The 20,064-nt window shown below is 36.2% G+C and overlaps 1 protein-coding gene across 4 annotated transcripts in view; it reads left to right on the forward strand.

Annotated features, from left to right (window-relative positions):
* MAP3K1 (mitogen-activated protein kinase kinase kinase 1) overlaps positions 1-20,064 on the forward strand; it is a 63,365-nt gene that overhangs the window by 37,065 nt on the left and 6,236 nt on the right. For all 4 annotated transcript variants that reach the window (XM_069777069.1, XM_069777067.1, XM_069777071.1 and 1 more), the window contains exons 2-16: positions 1,391-1,541; positions 3,993-4,199; positions 5,951-6,151; positions 6,988-7,104; positions 7,663-7,811; positions 10,239-10,360; positions 11,101-11,182; positions 11,313-11,490; positions 12,277-12,567; positions 13,017-13,138; positions 14,191-14,282; positions 14,530-14,719; positions 15,043-16,321; positions 17,238-17,390; positions 18,775-18,937. In XM_069777069.1, coding sequence (XP_069633170.1) covers positions 1,391-1,541; positions 3,993-4,199; positions 5,951-6,151; positions 6,988-7,104; positions 7,663-7,811; positions 10,239-10,360; positions 11,101-11,182; positions 11,313-11,490; positions 12,277-12,567; positions 13,017-13,138; positions 14,191-14,282; positions 14,530-14,719; positions 15,043-16,321; positions 17,238-17,390; positions 18,775-18,937 — 3,497 coding nt within the window. The remainder of the gene's footprint in view (positions 1-1,390; positions 1,542-3,992; positions 4,200-5,950; positions 6,152-6,987; positions 7,105-7,662; positions 7,812-10,238; positions 10,361-11,100; positions 11,183-11,312; positions 11,491-12,276; positions 12,568-13,016; positions 13,139-14,190; positions 14,283-14,529; positions 14,720-15,042; positions 16,322-17,237; positions 17,391-18,774; positions 18,938-20,064) is intronic.

Here is a 20,064-nt window from a genome sequence, read left to right on the forward strand (position 1 = left end):
CTAAGTGTCTAAAATTGGTTATTAACAGTAGGTTTAGATGTTGCTTGAAAAAAAATTATTTTGTTTACAGTATCCATCTGCTTATTACATTTCAGCACTGAACAGGAAGAGTTATTTCCTGCCTCAGAATACTTTGTTTCCTTTGTCTTTACAATGAGAGAAAAAAAATAACAGTACTCCTGACCAGTGAAAATGTCTCATTTTTCTAAGCAGGGATTTGTGATAAATGAACCTTAGTGATGAATATAGGAATTGTAATTTTAACATCATCTTATTGCAGTGAATGTTACAGGGACTATGTTGTAGGTCATCATCCAGTACATAAATGTACTTTTAACTGCATAGCTAAATGTTTTAGAAGCTGAAGACCACATGCATGAAAGCAGTGCTTGTAACTGAATTATTATATAGTCTTATCTTCCACTTTAAGATGTGATTTTATTTTTTAAATAAAATTTCATCCTGCGAGTTGGCTTGATCAAGCTTGCTTATTTTTAAAGATGGCTAACTTCAAGAAAATGGGTGGGGATTATGTGCTGCTGCTTAAGAATGTGGTTTTGTTGGTGATTTAGCAGATAGCTCAACAGAATCAGGAAATCTTCTAGACTGTTCATATTTGTTTTTCAGTGTCTGACAGTATTTTTTTCTTTTTTTTGTTGTTGCCAGCAATCACAAGCAACTACTTTGCTGTAGGTCAAAAAAAGTACAAGCCCAGATGAATTACACTTTCATTTTACAGATACGAACTTGCTGTCAGTTTTGCTATAATTATAGCTGACTTGAAGAGCTTTTGAGTCATCAGTTGCTCAGAAAGCAAGTCTCAAGGCCACTAGCCTCACTTTCATGACTTCTGTGTCTAGTTTAAGCATACTTACTGTGTATTAGTTTACAAGTTCTCTTTTTTGAGGAAGAACTCATGTATAGTAAGAGGCACTACATACCTAGCTCCTTGCTTATGCATGGTATGAAGATGGAAAATTTTCACCATTAATTTATATTCATTTTGTAAATTGTTTTAAAATAGAGATTGTAAGCTTTGAATTGCCAAGGAATTCATGAACCATCACAACACTTGTGAAACCTCTGGTGAATGACATGACATATAGGGTAATTTTTGTATTGGTTTAATATTTGCCAAGACCTTCCTTTTTACTGGGTGTCCAATGTTACAAGCAGTGTACACATTTTAAACAGGTGTGCTGCAAACAGCAGACTAGTGAATTAGTCGTAACTCTTAAAAGGCTTGCTGCAGTCAGTTGGAAGTAATGTTTTAGCAGCTGTGTTGTAAGGAGAGGGAGACTAGGATGGCACAAAGTTTAAGAATGCTGTGGTATTATACTTTAAGTAAAATTAATTGTGTTTATGACTATTTTTTTTTTCTTTGCTGTAGTCGTGACATGGAGAATAAAGAAACCCTCAGGGGGTTGCAGAAGATGGATGACCGCCCAGAAGAGCGCATGATCAGGGAGAAACTCAAGGCAACGTGTATGCCAGCCTGGAAGCATGAATGGCTGGAAAGAAGAAGCAGGAGAGGCCCTGTGGTAAGTGGCACTGATGGAAGGGCAGTATCTGTAACAGCTATTACAGATAAAAATCCCTTAAATTTCTTTCTATTAGAAACCTCTTTTTCTTAACAATCTGCATACTATTGATTATGGTCCTCCTGTTCATTTTTTGTGAGCTGTTTAACAGGAAACTGTGGTTGACTTTCTGAAATATACACATTTATTAAGCTTTATTTTGAAGAAAAAGGCATATAGCTGCGCGGCTGATTTGTGTAGTATAAAATAACACTGTGACAACACTGCCCTCTAATGCCAACAACAAAAGTAGCTCCTGTTCATTAGGTAAGAACTTGAGTGCAAAACTGCAGTATAGTGCTTTGTACTCCCTTGATTCTTAGGGGTTTCATGACTTCACTTTTCCATAGTTTGAAAATGTTAAGTTTTCTATGTATTGTAATGGAAGTGCATGGAATTTTTGCTAGATGAAAAAACAAACTGCAGTCTTACTAGAAGCAGAAAAAAACCAAAGCTGAGTAGTAACTCCTTCACACAGGTCTCAACTCTACTAAACTTTGGATGCGAGAGTATTCTATAACCTTTTTGGTAACGCTTTTGTATAAATGGTTCAGAAGTGGTTTTAAGAAATTGTGGGTGGATCAAACATGAAACTTATTAAGCATAGTTAGAATTCTATTCAGTATAATACTGATTAATTAATAGCCATTAGTTACCTGTACGTGTAGTTGCATTGCTTGATGTGACTCCCGTGTACCACTTGATGGGAGTGATAATTTAAAGCTGAGATCCTCTGATGGAGTAAACAAGTGTTTGTGGACAGCTTTCTAGACCAGAAATAAGAGGGTTCTGTTGGCAACTTTCTGTCATGACAAAGAACATTGAAAATACTTACAAGTGCACCAGAAAAGCAATACCTCAAAGGATCAAATAAGCCCAAACAGTTCTTACTCTAAAAATTTTTAAATGCATCTTGGTTACTGCATAGCTTGAAATTGTTTCCCTGCTCAGCCCACTTCCCTTGAGGTTTCTGGGTTTAATACACCTTCTGATGCTCCAGATTCTCCCATTTTACATTTTAAATGTTTTCAAGTACTAGCAGCTGGTAACTGCAACTTATCCGTAGGCCTATGAATTTGCATTATGACTGTCCAGGAGAGAAAAAGCATTACAGTAATCAGCAGGAGAGAAAAAAAAGGCTGCACTGCTTTTTATAATTCTTCGTTATCCTGTTCACTTTCATAATCAGACAGCAGTATATTTAAAAAAAAATAGCAGCAAAGTTTTCTGTAAAGTTCAGGTTTGCAATACATTAAATATGTTGACTTCTTAAAGTAAAATGAGCAGTAATGTAAATGCAGATTTGTCTCCCGTTAGGCAGTGCCTAAGTGGAATAGCTTCAGTTGGATGAGGTAAATGTTTCAGTTTAAAATAGCATTTGACTTTGTGGATGCAGTCCAAATCATCAGGTAGAAAGGCACGAGTCTGGATGTCTCTTACTCCCCTGAGCAGGAAAACCCCTTCCATTTTTTGCCTAAATCAGAGACCTCTGGAACTTTATAGGAGGGGTCCGCTTTGTTAATCTGAAGTGTTATTTGGAGCTTCTTCCAGCTTTGAGTCAAGCCTCTAAGACATGCAGAAATGTAGAATTAAAACTGAATCTGCTGTGACTGCTTTTAATTTGATTCCCAGGGGCCTTACTATTCTTATGCATTATGTGGGTCTGAGTGGCAGGCAGCTGAAAGTTGTCTTGAAATATTCTGTACCTCAGGGTCAAAATTCAGTGTTCATGCAACAAAGCACTGTATTAGAAGTGTATGTACTCACTCTGCTTGAGCACATGTGTATATTCCTGTAGCGCAGCACTGTATACAGTGATTAGCTCAGATACCAGATGTAGTGTAGCTGTTCCACTTGTATGGCAGGAAGAAAACCCATGTGCGGTTCTTACAGGGTGCAGCACACCTTAATTTTGCTGCATTGCTTCCAGGTTTAACGTAATTTTTCCTTTGCAGCAAGTGTTGTGCTGTAGAAATAGCAACCGTAGTATTTCTCAAGTGATACTTACAGTATATAACAGATGGATCCAACATTATAGGTCTTAATAATTAGACAATGTCTGTTAGAAAGAAAAAAATTTGGCTGCTACTATCCAAATGGGGGAACTGCTGTCCTTTGAAATCATGAATGAAAACTATAGAAGTACTTTAAGAATCGAATCAGTTGCTGCCACAACTAACATAAGCAGGACAAATGGGCAGGAAAAAGGGTTCTTGCTTTTGTGTTGCATATAGATTAACTAAATAAGCCCTATTAGATGTTAGTATTAGAACTTAGGGAACATGCAAACTTCAGATGTCTGGATAATGGCTTAATTATATAATGCTAGCAAAACAAGTTTTGATGAATTTGTTTTGCTTTAGTGTAAAATGATCAATTCGTAATTCTAACACATGGTTTAATTCTTGCAAGGTGGTGAAACCTATCCCTGGGAAAGGAGATGGATTGGAAATTAACAAACTCTCTCTAGAACCTCAAGCTGAAGGACAAAGCACTGCTTCTTCACCTACACAGAAAGGAAGACGTAGTCCTTCTCCTAGTAGCTCCTCTTCATCATCTTCTAGGACGGTTAAATCTGAATCACCAGGTGTTAGAAGAAAAAGGGTATCTCCAGTGCCTGTAAGTTACAAGCTGTGATGTAATTTTTAATTTGACTACACTCTGCAATCTTTTGCTTATAGAGGCAATTAATCCTCCCTGTGCAGGGCAAGATGCTGATACAAAGGGCTTGTGACAGGGTATCACTTTTGAGATACACAGAGCACATCTCATGTTACGATTCTCATGTGTGGACTTTTATTCTCTACTCTTTGGTGTGTGTTTTCTTTTCAATTCAGTCCTGCTTTCAATTTTTATTTCTAGGAAATAAATGAAATATAGATATTCAGTCGTGAAGACATGTATGTTCCCTTAGCTTGATTTGCACAAAGAGGTGCTAGTAGTTTGGTGGTTTTCCTGTAGTTTTGCATGTCAGTTCTCCAGGCAGATATATTCCACTGGGGATATGATTGTTGATGGGATTATGATTCCTGTAGAAAATTGTTACTGGTATGCTATTTGTGATCTGTCAGAACTGATCTTTATGTACAGATAAGGGAAGATTTAGGTATGTGCCTTGTTAGAAGACTAAAATCTCTATCATTACATTTGAGAAGATCTGGAATAGAATGTTTTGAGCAATAGTAACTGCCTTCATTAAAGGTCAAGAGTATAATGTTTTGAGCAATAGCATCTAACAGGTTTGCTTGTTTACAAAAATGCTTATCCACAGTTAAGCTTCAGTTGACTTGTCTACAACTTCACAGTGCAATTAGAGTAAGAATAGGATCTAATTGATTTTATTGTCCCATTGCTCTAAACAAGGTTTCCAAAATCAATTAAAATATGTACTGCCATTCCTCTGAACTAGGCACAAATATCACACGTTACAGCACTGCAGCACATCTCCTATCCTCTTGACAAGACAAATTGAAAGGTTAAAAAAATAAACAACCCCCCCACACACAAAACAGTGCAAACCAAACCCACAACAACCCACCAAACTATCTAATTTATCCTTTGATCCATTTTTACTTGATTGTTTTTCTTTGTTTTACATTAAACTTTCACATAAAAAACTTAGAAGTTCAAGCTACCTTTTACTTATTGATGGACAGGTAGTCAATTATAACCTGCATCATAACATAAAATTCAAAGTGGATATAAGTCAAAACAGAAGATTTGAAATTGGACAGAGCCATTAATGCATCTCAATGTTAGAAATGTGGAGAATTTAAATGAAGACAATTTTAATAAAAGTTTGGGCCACTGAATTTTTTATCATGGGGAAACAAAATAACACAGAACCATCCTGAACTGGAAGTTGCTTTAATTGTGCACAGGAGAGGAAGCTGTATCCTTTTTCCTTTTCTTTGGAATTTCTTAAACTTTTGTTCATCATTGACCATATATTCCCTTTTGTAAACTCTAGTCATAGGATTTCTTAATTTATGAAATATATTAGCACTATGACCTTATATAATAATTTCCTGTATTGAGTCACAACTCTATGATTATCTTCCAGTTGAATTATACTCGCTAATTCAGTAGTAATATGGTAAGGCAACCAATGAAGACTTGAAAATAGAAGCAATTTAAGACTCCTTTTCTGTCATAATGTCAGACAAAATTTCAGTTTTTCTTCTGCCCTCGAGTTCTGGACATGGAAGAAAAGTAACTATTTTAAAGGCATATAGTCTAAGCAGGTTGCAGTAGTTTCACGCATTGGGGACTCTCTTATTCTATGTCATTTGGAGGGGAACCCCCCCCCCCAACCCCTAATTAAACTTACTGTTGTCCTGGAAATCCTTATGATGGAACCACTTATGTAGTTTCAGAGTGGACGAATAACACCACCCCGACGAGCCCCATCTCCAGATGGCTTCTCTCCATACAGCCCTGAGGAAACAAATCGTCGTGTCAACAAAGTTATGCGAGCCAGACTGTACTTGCTGCAGCAGATAGGACCCAACTCTTTCTTAATTGGAGGAGACAGCCCTGATAATAAATATAGAGTGTTTATTGGGCCTCAGGTAGAGAACATTTTTGTGTTGTCTGTGGCTTTTATTAATTTATACTTAATCTTGGAAAACTGTTCAAAACCAAATTAGATGAAGTTAGTCGCCAACCCATGATAATGGTTCTATTAAGTAATGTTTAATAGTTTTAATCTGTGCTCATATAATGATCAGCTTGTATTTTGTCAAATATGTATCAAGTATGTTAGTTTTCTCTAAAGTTTCTCTTTAAAAAAGACTAGTTTGGAAGTAATTACCGTTGTCCTGTCTATTTCTCATTCCTACAAGTGGCTTTGAATTACATATCTTAAGTATTTTTGGCTAAAATTTGGCCACATCATTTTCCTAGTTTCTCACTCTGAAACACTTTATTTCCTCTCTCTACATACAAATGACAAGCATATGACATAATTCCTTTAGTGGTGTGATAATTTCATTAATACCCATAGTGAGGTCCTTTTCATAGACTTTCGTAGTACTAATGTGATGCCGCATTGGGGAACATTTAGGTTTTTGAGTAAACAGAAGCATCTCATTCAAGCTTGATTGCTGTCATGTTATTAGATATACGATGATTATATGCATAAATTCCTTCTAGGATGAAGCATAGCAATAACTTCAGTTGATTTTAAAAAAAATTCAAAATGGGAAAAAAAGTCAATTGAAAACTGGTGTAATAATTATTTGCTTTTCCATATATATTTCTGAATAATATTTGGGGAATTCACATTTTCTCTAAGGCCTTGTAAAAAGATAAGAAGATATTTATGCCTATGATGCAGTTAAATGTGGAAAAATTATCTATGTAATTATCAATTCAGTAAAGCCTTAGCATATACTTTTCTTTGCAGACTTGTAGCTGTGGCCGTGGGACATTTTGTATTCATCTGCTGTTTGTTATGCTGCGGGTGTTCCAACTTGAACCCTCGGACCCAATGCTCTGGAGAAAAACATTGAAAAACTTTGAGGTAATTGATTTGTAATAGATCTAATGGCAGATCTAAAATACACTCCAGGTAAAAGTCTTCAGGATTTTATCTTAAAAATGCTGAAAACTGTTTCAAAGCAACAAGAATATATGTTTTTAATTATATCTTTAATTCAGTCTCAAGACTGAACTTTTTTTAATTTATTCATTTGCATAGCTGCAAATAAAAGATGTAACTAAAAGAATAGTGGAGAGCGGTAGTTTACTGAGTGATTCAAATCTTGGATTTTCTACTCAAACTTGTCTATCTGTCTCACCGATTACCTGTAAGGTAAACAGAACAAGGGTCTTCAGAAATAATTGTGTGTATACTTAAAGCTGTTTTTTATTTTTAATAAGCAAATAAGTTTTTGTTGTAAAGTGTTTCATGTGATCTGTTTATTAGTAAGACCTCTAAAATTCCTGCTGCTACTGCTAATGCATTACTGTGAAGGTGAACAGATTTTTTTTTAGCAGTGGTTAAGCTTCAGTAATACTACTTTTAATACAAGCTATTCATAGCATAAATACGTCTGTTGCTATCTTTCTCTGATGTTAGGTTGAGAGTTTGTTCCAGAAATATCACAGTAGGCGTAGCTCAAGGATCAAAGCTCCATCTCGTAACACCATCCAGAAGTTTGTCTCACGCATGTCAAATTCTCATACATTGTCATCATCTAGTACTTCTACATCTAGTTCAGAAAACAGGTTAGTATTTTTCTAAAGGAATTAAAAGCTTTATTCTGTAGTTTTCTTCTAAATTTGGAGGTTTAGAATCACCTACATTCTTTTTGTTCAAAGCTGCTTTCATTTCAAGCCTCTTTAAGTCTCTATTTGCAAACAATCAAGTCAAGCATACATTAGTCACCAAGCGGGCATATTTGCTTTGTAACTTCTGTTTGAAAAATGTTAAGTGGAGTTGTGAAAAGAATTTTTTTGAGTCTTTATGAATTTGGGAAACAAACTTGTGAAATGTAAGTGCAAGACTGAAGCATATATTAACTTTGGAAACCTATTTCTGTGCATTTGTTCAAATACAGCACTTGTGCAAATGTTGACAAATGAAGAAACATGATTTTTGTTTTTCTCTTGTCCTACTTTGTCATCGTCACAAGCATTTCTCCAATACACTGAAAAATTTTGGGGTAAATGCACTTTGTGTAAACTTATATAAAAATACATATATACAAACATAAGTAAGTGTATATTTAAAAAAACACTTCATGTAAAATGGGTGATTAAATTATTTTAAGGGAGCTATTAAACTATTATGATTTTCACAGTTTATACAATATTAAATGATGCCTTATTTACCAATTTTAAGTGATGTTTGATTCTTTGATGCCCACTCCTCCCCCCCCCGACTTCTGCTATTTGAGTGATTTTGCATGTTCTTTTCCTTGATTTTGAAAATATATTAATTTTTTTAAACAAGTGATTTGTGCATGCATGCATTAGTGAGTGAACTAGACATCCGCTATAGAGGTCAAACCACAGAAGGCAACCTAAACTGAAGCTTTCTTTTGTGTAAAGTGAAACCTAACTTAAGGAGTACCTTGATATGTTACTTTGTGATAATAAGCATATAGTCAGATGAATGTATTCAGACAGGTTTATAATTCTGATGTACATTTTGTGACCTTAATTTCCCATCAACTTTTACTTCTTTTTTCAAATTGCCAAATTGTGTCACTGTAAATAAATTGCATAAACAAAGCAGTTCAGTAGTTCTAGAGTAGATTATGTGTTTATCTGGCAAGTCAGGTCCTTTAACATAGATACCTTGTGCAGAAAAATTTTTTTTTTTTTCATAGGATTGGCTTCACTGGATTGTGAACTTCGCTGCATTAGTTCTCATTTTTTACAGGATGAAAGATTTTTCAGTTGCTTGCCAGTACACCTGATGATTAGTTCCTAGCATTACTGGTTCAATGAGATAAGCTGCTGTTTTGTGCAAGTCTAATCTTGCATGATATAAGTGTTGGAAAACAGTGAGCATCAGATTCATTTGAGATAAAAGTTTACTCAGTGCTGATAATTACTGTGACTTGCAATTATTTTAGGTTTACTAAAATTCTTCAAAAACAAGTTTTAAATTAATACTTGTGTTTCTATACATGCTGTGCAAATGAATTTTTCATTGTAAGCTTATTTTTGTGGATTTTTCAAGGAAAAAAATAGTGTCAACCATTTGCAAGGAAACAGAAGTGAATATATGTGTATAGACATAGTGTACATACAAATTAATTTTATTCTAAAAATATATTGTTGGTGAACAAATGCAGGGTTCCTGCAAACTTTGACACACACTGACTATAACTTAGATTTTTGTTAGGAATAGTAAGAGTTTTGCACATTTAAACAGTATTACAGAATACTAAAATCTGTGTTTTTCACTACGTGTTACTTAAGTTCAGAATAATTCTTCTGGCTAAACCTCTGGTTATATCCAATTGAAAATTAAGGTGGGGGTAAATAAAGTGGAAGCAACATGTAAAACAGGGGAAAAGGCTCTTTAAAAATCTACATGTGACATGTAGGTATGTTAGTGTTCATGTGAATCTATAGCATCTGTTTCTATTAGTGGCAGAAAATTATTGGGTGGCTGTTATCTTCTGTTAATTTTTTTGAGTTTTACATATGTTCATCAAATAGTATTTACAGTTTCTTGTAATGGGCTAAAGACTACCTTGTGGCTCAATGCTATGAAAGGAGTGTAATGGAAAAAAATGTGGGTAGCTTTCAAAATATAAAGATTTCTTAGTTTTTCAAAACCAAATGATAAGTAAAAAAGTGAAGGTTGGTTTGTTTAAAGAAGCGGGGGGGGGGGGGTGGGGGGGGGAATGTAAGTGCCTGAAAGGCTGGGCCTTTCAATCTCTAATTGGTATCTGACCTAGTTTGAAAAAGATGTCATGTGTTTTGTGACTTTCCCTTTCTTTTCAACAAAGTGTTTTCTGTACTCAGTGCTTCTAAAAATTTGGTTGCTTACTTATTCAGACCAAGGTTTAGGAGAATGATTCATGAATTGCCTGTAGTTCTTCAGAAGTGACTGTTCCAAACTGGAAGTTACACTGTTAAAGCCTGTTCTGAATTCTGATATGCCACTTTTACAATCACAAATATCTATTTTTATAGTATGAAGGATGAAGAAGAACAGATGTGCCCCATTTGTTTGTTAGGCATGCTGGATGAAGAGAGCCTAACTGTGTGTGAAGATGGCTGCAGGAACAAATTACACCACCACTGCATGTCAATATGTACGTTGTCATCTTTGTCTTGTTCAAGTTCTGGTACCTCTAAATATGGAAAAGTATTATAACTTAGTGTGTTTTTGTTGGGTTTTTTTGTTTGTTTTAAAAGGAAAAAAAACCAGAAACCTGCTCTTAAGTGATGACTCATAGCTCTTTGTCAGAGTTTGGTATCATTCAGGTACTATTGATATGCCTTATTTTATCAGTTATTCACAAATCAAGTTTGCAATTTGATGCTTTGAGAAAAAAGTTAACTGCAGGGCTAGAGGTTTGAGCCTCTCTTACCTAAGTGAAAAGATTATGTCCAATTCAAGCAAGGTTAGGAACAGACTTTTAGCCCCCTGTGACTTGTGCATGAAAGTCATCTGGTATCAGCTAGTGAATTATGGAGTATGCTTACATAGCACATTAAATAAAGTATGTAAATTATTACAGTTTGCTTTAACAAATAAAATCCCATCTCCCATATTTTAATGCTTTTGAAAAAGTATTGCCTATGATTGAAGTACAAAAGGAACTGCAGTTCAGTTCATAACTTTTAATATTAGTTGTGCTACACTGAAGCACTTCTGCATGCAAAAAAATGTTTAAATGCCCATATTTATCAGGCTGCTGCAAATGGCTCAGTTCAGAAGCGTTTGTCCTGAAACTAACATTCTTCAGTAAGACTTAGAAATAGTAATGCCATCTTCTGGTTTTATACACTGTAAAACTGAAGTACGTATCATCCTGTTCCTGTGTTCCAGGGGCAGAAGAATGCAGAAGAAACAGAGAGCCACTTATCTGTCCTCTTTGTAGATCTAAATGGAGATCTCATGATTTCTATAGGTAAGGATTCAGTCTGTGTATAAGAAACTGTCTGTTTCTGGATCCTTAGTTGATGTTCCTAAATATGCTGAAGTGTTTACTTTAGGAAATGTTTCATTTGTTAATCCATGTTGTTTGTTGTCATCTGCAGTCATGAATTGCCAAGCCCTGTGGATTCTTCTGTTCTGCGTGTGGTTCAGCAACAAACTCAGCAGCAATCTACAGCTGGATCACAGAGAAGAACCCAAGATAGCAATTTTAACCTTACTCATTATGGGGTCCAACAGATCCCTTCTGCCTATAAAGATTTAGCTGAGCCATGGATTCAGGTAATTTTACTTTGTAAAAGAAGCTTCAAGGGTAAAAACTGATTTTGAACTGTTCTTCTAGATTTGTCAGGTCAACAGTTCAAAAATCTATTCTGAATCCCATCAGCTTTTTGATTGATTCTAACTGGAAAGAATTATGTTTAACTTGCATCTGAAGAGAAGGTTTTCCAGTCCTGTTTTAACTGGGGTTTCAGTTTTGGACTTCACCTCAGGCCTTGTGTTAAAGGTCCATGTAATAAAATGTAGTATTCTTAACTCTAGTTTTGGTTGTGCAAGCATCACATAAATACAGTTGGCACTTACTGTTACCCGAGTTGTGTTGCAGGAGCCAAATGACCTAAGGAACCTGTAGTGTCTAGAGGTGGGTTCAGTGGAGCAGGGGTCACGCAGTTAAAAGTGGGAGAACTTATATTACCTGTATTTCTGCTGTAATTTTTTGCCTGGTATAGCTGGACCTTGGTTTCAGGGTTGCTTATATCAATGTCTAGAAATAAACTCCATACTGAATAATTAAAATTCAAAGTGAATGAAACCATCCACAAATTCATCCTCCCACTTCTCTTAACAGGGTTTTTGGAGACCCAATGACTTATCGTTTATGATGTTTCATTTCTATCACAGAATCTTTTTTTAAGACACTGTACCTTCTGACACATTTTTGCTGTCAGACTTGTAAGGTGATTTTTCACCAGAAACATTCTTTGCTCTTTTTGATTTTTCTTCTTAGGTACTTAAGTTGCAGTATTATTCAGTTTAACTTCTGTAACATTGCTTTTTCCTTGGTAGGTATTTGGAATGGAGTTAGTTGGCTGCTTGTTTTCTCGGAACTGGAATATACGAGAGATGGCACTTAGACGTCTTTCCCATGATGTTAGTGGTGCTCTATTACTAGCTAATGGTGAAAGCACTGGAAATTCTGGAAGTAGCAATGGAAACAACACAAGTGCTGGAGCTCTGGGAGCAGCTAGTGGGTCATCTCAGACCAGTATCTCAGGAGACGTGGTGGTGGAATCCTGCTGCAGTGTGCTGTCCATGGTCTGTGCCGACCCTGTCTACAAAGTGTATGTTGCTGCTTTAGTAAGTAGTTGTTTACTCATTGTATTCTAGTAATTTCATAGTTACTTCATTTTTGAAGGGGAGGGAAAGGGAGGAGATACGTGAAGTCAGGAATCCTAGTAATTGTTGTTGAGCACCACTGATGGCTTAACTTTTAACCATCATCTGAAAGCAGGATGAACAAAATCCTTGGCAAGAGTGGAATGGCATGGCTCTGCTGGCCAAATATAAGGAAATGCTTGCTACAGTGCTACGTATTAACACTATTTCTATGACTAGGTTCTTTCCAATCTCAAAGAATACATGACTAATTCTAACAGTGATATGTAGTAAGCTGTTTATTCTTTGAACATTTCACTGATGCTTTGAATGCGATTTATGTAAAACTATTTACAACTCTCTAAAAAAAAAAAATTTTAAACGTGTAGCTAATTCGATTTTGTATGTATTGCTTTCTTCCTTTCTCTTAGAAAACTTTAAGAGCCATGCTGGTATATACTCCCTGTCATACTTTAGCAGAGAGGGCTAAACTACAGCGACTTCTCAAGCCAGTTGTAGAGACGATATTAGTTAAATGTGCAGATGCCAACAGGTATGGTGTCTCATGAATTTCAGATTTATTTTGGATTGTTACTAAAATGTCTTGAAGCTTCATTTGTTGCTATCTATGTGGAACTAGGAGACAGTTTATAGTTGGTAGTGAAATGTGTGGATCATAAGTATAAATTTATTATGTTTTTTTTAAAGTCTAATTGCTACCAGCAAACTTGAAAGCTTGAAAGATGTGGGTTTTGAAGGCACTTGATTGTATTTTTCCAACTTTTAGAGATCTTAAATGATACTTTGCTTTTACAAGGCCTTTTTCCCCCCCCTCTTAAAATAAAGGAGCACGTTAGGTGCAGTCATCAACTATCCCCTCCATCTCAGTTGATATTGCTTTAGTCTAATTCTCAGGACTCACCTTTAAGCAGTCAGCAAGTACCAATCATGTATGTTTCCTACTTCAATAAAAGCTGTTGTACATCTGTACATGAGGTGTTAATGTAACACTTCTACTTTTTATTTCACAGTGTGATGTTAGGAGATGGCTATTCTGAGTGAATTCCCTTGGCATTTCTGGCTTGAGTAGGCCTTTTCTTCCCATCCCAAGCTACCCTGTTTGTTCTGCCAGACCAACCATTTCTTCACCTGTACTGTAAATTTGATGCAGAAGTCCACCAGCTTATTTTTTGTCTCTTTAGGTTTAGTTCCTAAGCAGCATTTCTTCTGAAACTGCAGCTAGAGATGCCTCAGCAATAGTCTAGCAATATAATATCTAAATTTAAAGGAACAAGTGAAATAGAACTGCTCCTTGTGTTGCTGAATTCCTGGATTTGGCCTGTTGTTGCAAGAGGATGAAGTCCTATTTGGGGTTTTCTTTATTTCTTAGTGATAGACATGACACTTCTGGAAGTATCCTTGTAAAACATGTCACAACTATTGGTAGCTTACAGATAGAGGATTATAGAAATGTATTGGAATATAGTGATATGAAATTTTCCACACACAATTCCAAGCTAATGATTATTGAAATATAATGATTAGAATGTTTTTCCTTGAAAGCATCTGCTAAAAGAGTTATTTTTTGGTTTTAATTTCCTATAGTCGAACAAGTCAACTTTCAGTCTCAACGCTATTGGAGATGTGTAAAGGCCAAGCAGGCGAGCTGGCAGTTGGGAGAGAAATACTTAAATCTGGTAATAATAGCTCTTCATATATAATTGAATTATAATTACAAACAAATATACTGAAGTATTTTAAATTTAATACAGGATTTATCTGATATTAGCATGGCAAAGGGAACAGTATTTCTCTTAGCAATTTGGGAGGGGGGTAATTTGGGCACGCAATGTGTATTCCTGTATGATACATTTCCGATCTTTATTTAGATCAGAATTTAGATGGTGGACATACCTAATCCTTATTTTATCAATTTTTTTATAGGGTCCATTGGTATTGGTGGTGTTGATTATGTCTTAAATTGTATTCTCGGAACCCAAACTGAATCTAGCAACTGGCAAGCACTACTGGGGCGACTTTGTCTAATAGACAGACTTCTGTTGGAATTTCCTGGTGAATTTTATCCTCACATTATCTGTGGAGATGTTTCACAGGCTGATACCATAGTAGACAGGTACTTGCTTACACTTTGTGACTACTACTGTTTGTAGTTGAAAGTGGTGTTGGTGATTTCTTAAAAAAAAATAGTTGTTCTAATTCTGGTAAACAAGTAGTATATATTTATATGCAAAAGTGTGCTTGCTTTATGGAGTAAATGGTTGCCTTTTTAAAAAACTTTTGACCTGTGAATCAATTTTGAAGCACCAGTGCAGCAATAAGTGTCCTTTCTACTGCAGAACTGACAGCTAAATACATTGTCTTGAAATGGCTTTCTTGGCACTAGTTACCTAGAGTATCTCAGTGTATAAAACATCTCTTTTCTTTTTTTTTTTTTAGGTATAAGAAACTTCTCTCCCTCTTAACTTTCGCCTTGCAGTCAATTGACAATTCCCACTCAATGGTTGGTAAACTATCGCGGAGAGTATTTTTGAGCGCAGCAAGAATGGTGGCAAGAGTGCCCCATGTTTTTGTAAAGCTGTTAGAAATGTTGAGTGTGACAAGTTCAACTCATTATGCAAGGATGCGTCGACGTCTGATGGCAATAGCAGATGAAATGGAAATTGCAGAAGCCATCCAGCTAGGCATGGAAGAAATGCACTCTGGGGAATGTCAACATGAAGACTTTTTGCAGCTACCTGTACCAGATAACTCTCCAGAAGCTACAGAAAGTAATACTCCTAACAATACTGTCCAGTTATCAGGGAAAAGTGGGAAAGGTTTAAGTGACAAAAAACTGAGTGCCAGTCCAGAGGACATTTCTGAGACACTGGCTGGCCTTGCTGTGGGTCTTCCTGTTTCATCAGTAACCACTGAGCAACCAAAGCCAGCCATTCAAACAAAAGGAAAACCCCACAGTCAGTGTTTGAACTCTTCTCCCTCATCCAGTCATTCCCAGTCACTATTCCCAACGCTTCTGTCTCCTTCAAGCCCATCTGTACCAGCTGGAACTGTAACAGATGTCTCTAAACTCAGACCTCAGGGATTTGTTCCCTGCAAAATTCCCTCACCTTCTCCTCAAACACAGCGGAAACTTTCTCTGCAGTTTCAAAGAAACTGTTCTGAAAATAAAGAACCAGAGAAACTTTCTCCAGTTTTTACCCAAGCCAGGCCATTGCCATCCAGTCACATACACAGGCCAAAGCCGTCACGACCCACCCCCAGTGATGTGAACAAGCAGGGAGAAACCTTAAAAAACAGTATGACACTTGACCTGAATGATATTTCGCAGTGTGATGGCAACAGTAGTAGTAGTAGCAGTGCAGTTATACCAAGTGAAGAGACAGTGTTCACACCAGTAGATGAAAAATGCCGACTGGATGTTAATGCAGAGCTCAATTCCAGTATTGAGGACCTACTGGAGGCCTCTATGCCAACAAGTGATGGCACAGTTACATTCAAGTCTGAAGTTGCAGTTCTTTCTCCTGAGCGGGCAGAAAATGATGATACTTACAAAGATGATGTAAATCATAATCAAAAATGCAAGGAAAAGATGGAAGCTGAAGAGGAGGAAGCTTTGGCTATCGCTATGGCAATGTCAGCATCTCAAGATGCCCTGCCAATAATTCCCCAGCTACAGGTTGAAAATGGTGAAGATATCATAATCATTCAGCAGGATGTAAGTATACATATGAGAATTTAGCATAAGTCTCAATTGAGGTTCACTGAATTTATAAAGCAGTGCTGTTACATTTCCAAAATTATATAAAACGTAAAGATACCCAATACCCTCTCATAGGACTTGGAGTATAAACAGTCTGCCAGTTGAGGGTGCTGAGAGAATCCTTCCATGGTTATTAACAAGCTTAGAGAAGGTATTTGGAAGAAAAACATCATGTCATGTACCAACTTTTAAAATGGCAAAGAAGGAAGTGTAAAAGTGGGGAAATCAGGAAATGAGGACAGAGGTTTTAAGCAGGAGTAGAACTGTACTGAGTCTGACTTTGAAGGCAATTGTACAAAACCAAACTAGTTTCTGAAAGAAAAGGCAGAGTTGTAAGAGATCTTGTTGTCAGCACATCTTGAGAGAGATGTGAGATACTTCAGAAGTCAGAAGAAAGATGCTTGTTTGCAAGTAGACAAAAGCACAAGAAATAAGAATAGAGAAAGGAGTATTTTCTTTGTGGTCCTTTGCATGAGGTAACAACATGTGAAGCATAAAATGGGAGAAATAAATTAAGTAGAAAATAACAGGATTTTGGTCATGTTTACTATAGGTGCTAACTAAAACCTTAATTAGATGTGAGATCAGGAATAGAAAAAAAGGCTTGCTCCTGTTTGTGTCCTTAAATTTTGCCTTTCACCTTCAGCTGGTAACATAGAGGAGGCTCTCTGTTCTTGCATACAGTAGGAGTATGTGGATTATGGAATACACTGGTGTTCTGGTCTCAGCTGAAACGTGTATAACATACAGTACAAAGAACTGTAAGGGAGAGGACAAGCATATAAGCTTGGATATTTCATAACCTTCCAGAAAGTCTACATTTTAGATGCATGCTAGTAAACATGGAATTGATTTGGAATTCAATTTGCAGACACCAGAAACCCTGCCTGGACATACCAAAGCAAAACACCATTATAGAGAAGATGCAGAATGGCTTAAAGGTCAGCAAATTGGTCTTGGAGCTTTCTCTTCCTGTTATCAAGCTCAAGATGTAGGAACAGGGACATTAATGGCTGTAAAACAGGTAAATACTTCAAATACTTCACTTTCTTGAATATATTGTGCTTGTTCTTCAGTATTTCTTTGGAGTATTAAATATAAAAGCTCTCTGTCCTCACAGACTTCTTGTATTCCTTGCTTCCTCTGCTCCCTGTCATGTGTTCTCACATAATACATAATAAAAAGTCTATATGTGCGTGGTATTAACATAACATTTTCAGGTTTTTTTCACTTCTTAAAATGAAAAAAAACCCTAACCTGTAATTTTTTTTTATATGCCCATTTTCTTTCATAGTTCTTCACATGCATTTTTACTTTCATCACGTTCATAAAACAGTGACAGTTAGGAATGGAGCCCAGATCTCTTGATTCCAACTTACTGCCCTCTTTGCAAGGTAGCTGTTAAAAGTAGTTTCCCCTTACTTGTCAAGACTTTTTTTCCTAAAACAGTTTAAGTGGAGGAAATGTAGTTTAATGCTTGTTTCCTCTGATCCAACAGCCAGCTTTGAGCCAAGTATTTTTAATATTTAACTTAACAGATACAGAAGTATGACTGAGAAAACACGCTCAAATGCACATGCTTCACTCAAGATTTTTGAAGGTTCTAGATGTGAGTAAATCTTTCAGGCTTTAGGTGCCCTAGGTCTGGATCAGTGATACCAATATAGAGAGAATCTTAGTCCCCACATTTTCTTATTAATTCTAGAATGAATTTATACCTATGGAATTGAGCAATTTCAAAACATTTCATCAGGGAAAGAATACCTGTCATCAGCTGTTCCTCCTCTGAAACTGTCTTCCTTGTGAAGGAGTAGGACTGTCCATGTAGTCCTTGAGGCTCCTCCTGGAGAGATGATACTGATGATTCTGATGCTCAGGGGAAATTCTCTGCAGCATACCATTATTTGAGATTTACTATGGGTCAGAGCTGGGGTTGGTTCCAGTTCCACTACAGGACTTCTGATCTGCTTTCCCTGTCCCCCAACCCCCATCAAATTTCTGGGATAAGAGGTTTAGTTATGAAACAGATAGTACGGTTAAACTGGTAAAAATCTTACAAATAACAACACTGTCAGAATCCCATTTCAGGCCTTATCTTATTTTCTTCAACATCTGAAAAAGAAAAAAAAATAAAATCCTAGTTTAAGCAGGAGAGTGAAGAGGGGAGTTTCCCCACTCCATACTGGGAGAGATTTTTTGTTGGTATTTCCCCAGAAGATCACTCTTAATTTTCTATGACTGTCTAACAGGGAGGTATGTTCTCAGCTGAAGGGGCTTGAGATACAAGAATACTTGCTATTTCCAGATGGTGAAAAGGGATGGAAAACCATCCATTCTTGTTACTGTACTAAAAGGGGGGGTTATGGCACTGGTAATTATGTAAGTCTGAATAACATATTACAAAACAGGTGACATATGTCAGGAACACATCATCCGAGCAAGAAGAGGTAGTTGAAGCACTGAGAGAAGAAATAAGGATGATGAGTCATCTGAACCATCCTAACATTATTCGAATGTTGGGTGCTACATGTGAGAAGAGCAACTATAACCTCTTTATTGAATGGATGGCAGGTAAACAATTACTATGCCAAAGAAAATTGAAGTATCAGTTGTGTCTTGAACTATGTAGTTTCATACTGCATTTTGCATCACTTCAGTTTGCAAATTTGTGTTTTCATTCCTGTTGGTAACCAGTATAAAGGTCTACTTACAGAACAGTTTAAGTGGTCGTATTCTTACTGGTGCATTCTTTTTTTTTTTTTATTTGGAATTTTCCATACCTAATCTGTCATACAGTTAAAGCAGTTGGAAGCCCTGAATAAAAATTCCTACTACTTTTTCCTCAATTTCTGAATCTAATCAAGGAATTAGAAACTTGAGACAGGCACTTCACTTGGAAATACATCACACTGTTGCATTTTCAGTGTACCTGTGTAACTTTAAGTTATTATTAAAAATAACTTTGCTAGAAAGTTTGGAATACCTGTCACTTGTTTTTGTCCCAAGCATTTTCATAAAAGCTGTGCGAGGTGACGTGCAAAGGCATTTAAGAACTTAAAGTAAATGTCTAATAGTAGGTAGTAAGCAGCATACTTCAGGAAAAACATGTTCAAATCCTAAATGTGTTGAGTGGTAATTTAGTAACAAATAGTGAAATCTTTTCATTATTCTATACAGCAGGGACAAGAAAGTCTATATCCTTTTTTTTAAGAAGGAGCTTTATTAATTTTATGAATGGGATTATATGTTTTTGCCATCCAGTTATCAAGACTAGATTTGATGTTTTATACATTCTTATTTCTTATAAAAGAAAGCATTGCACCTTAACTTACGTTCTTTGGCAGAAACTGCTTAGCAATACCAGAGTCCTAAGAAGCAAAGCCCAAGTATGTTATTACAAGCAGTAGTGTAGAAAATATTTTCTCAAAACTAAGGGTGTTTTAACTTTATTTAACTATAATTTTTCTGAAACAATATTATTTAGGTAATGAAATGTCAGGAATTGTCTTTACCTCATTCAAGCCCAAGTTATATTAGAGTACTTTGAAAGGCACAACGGAAATCCAAAATCTTGAGGATCTATATACCAGTTGTGGAAAACAGAGGAAGACACTGCTTTTCCTTGCTTGTCTACTTGCTTCTATATATTGGTACCTGGATGGTAACAAAAGTAAATTGAAATCCTCAGAGGGAACGCT

This window comes from Haliaeetus albicilla, chromosome Z (assembly GCF_947461875.1).
Source record: "Haliaeetus albicilla chromosome Z, bHalAlb1.1, whole genome shotgun sequence".
In the NCBI taxonomy this organism is placed as follows: domain Eukaryota; kingdom Metazoa; phylum Chordata; class Aves; order Accipitriformes; family Accipitridae; genus Haliaeetus; species Haliaeetus albicilla.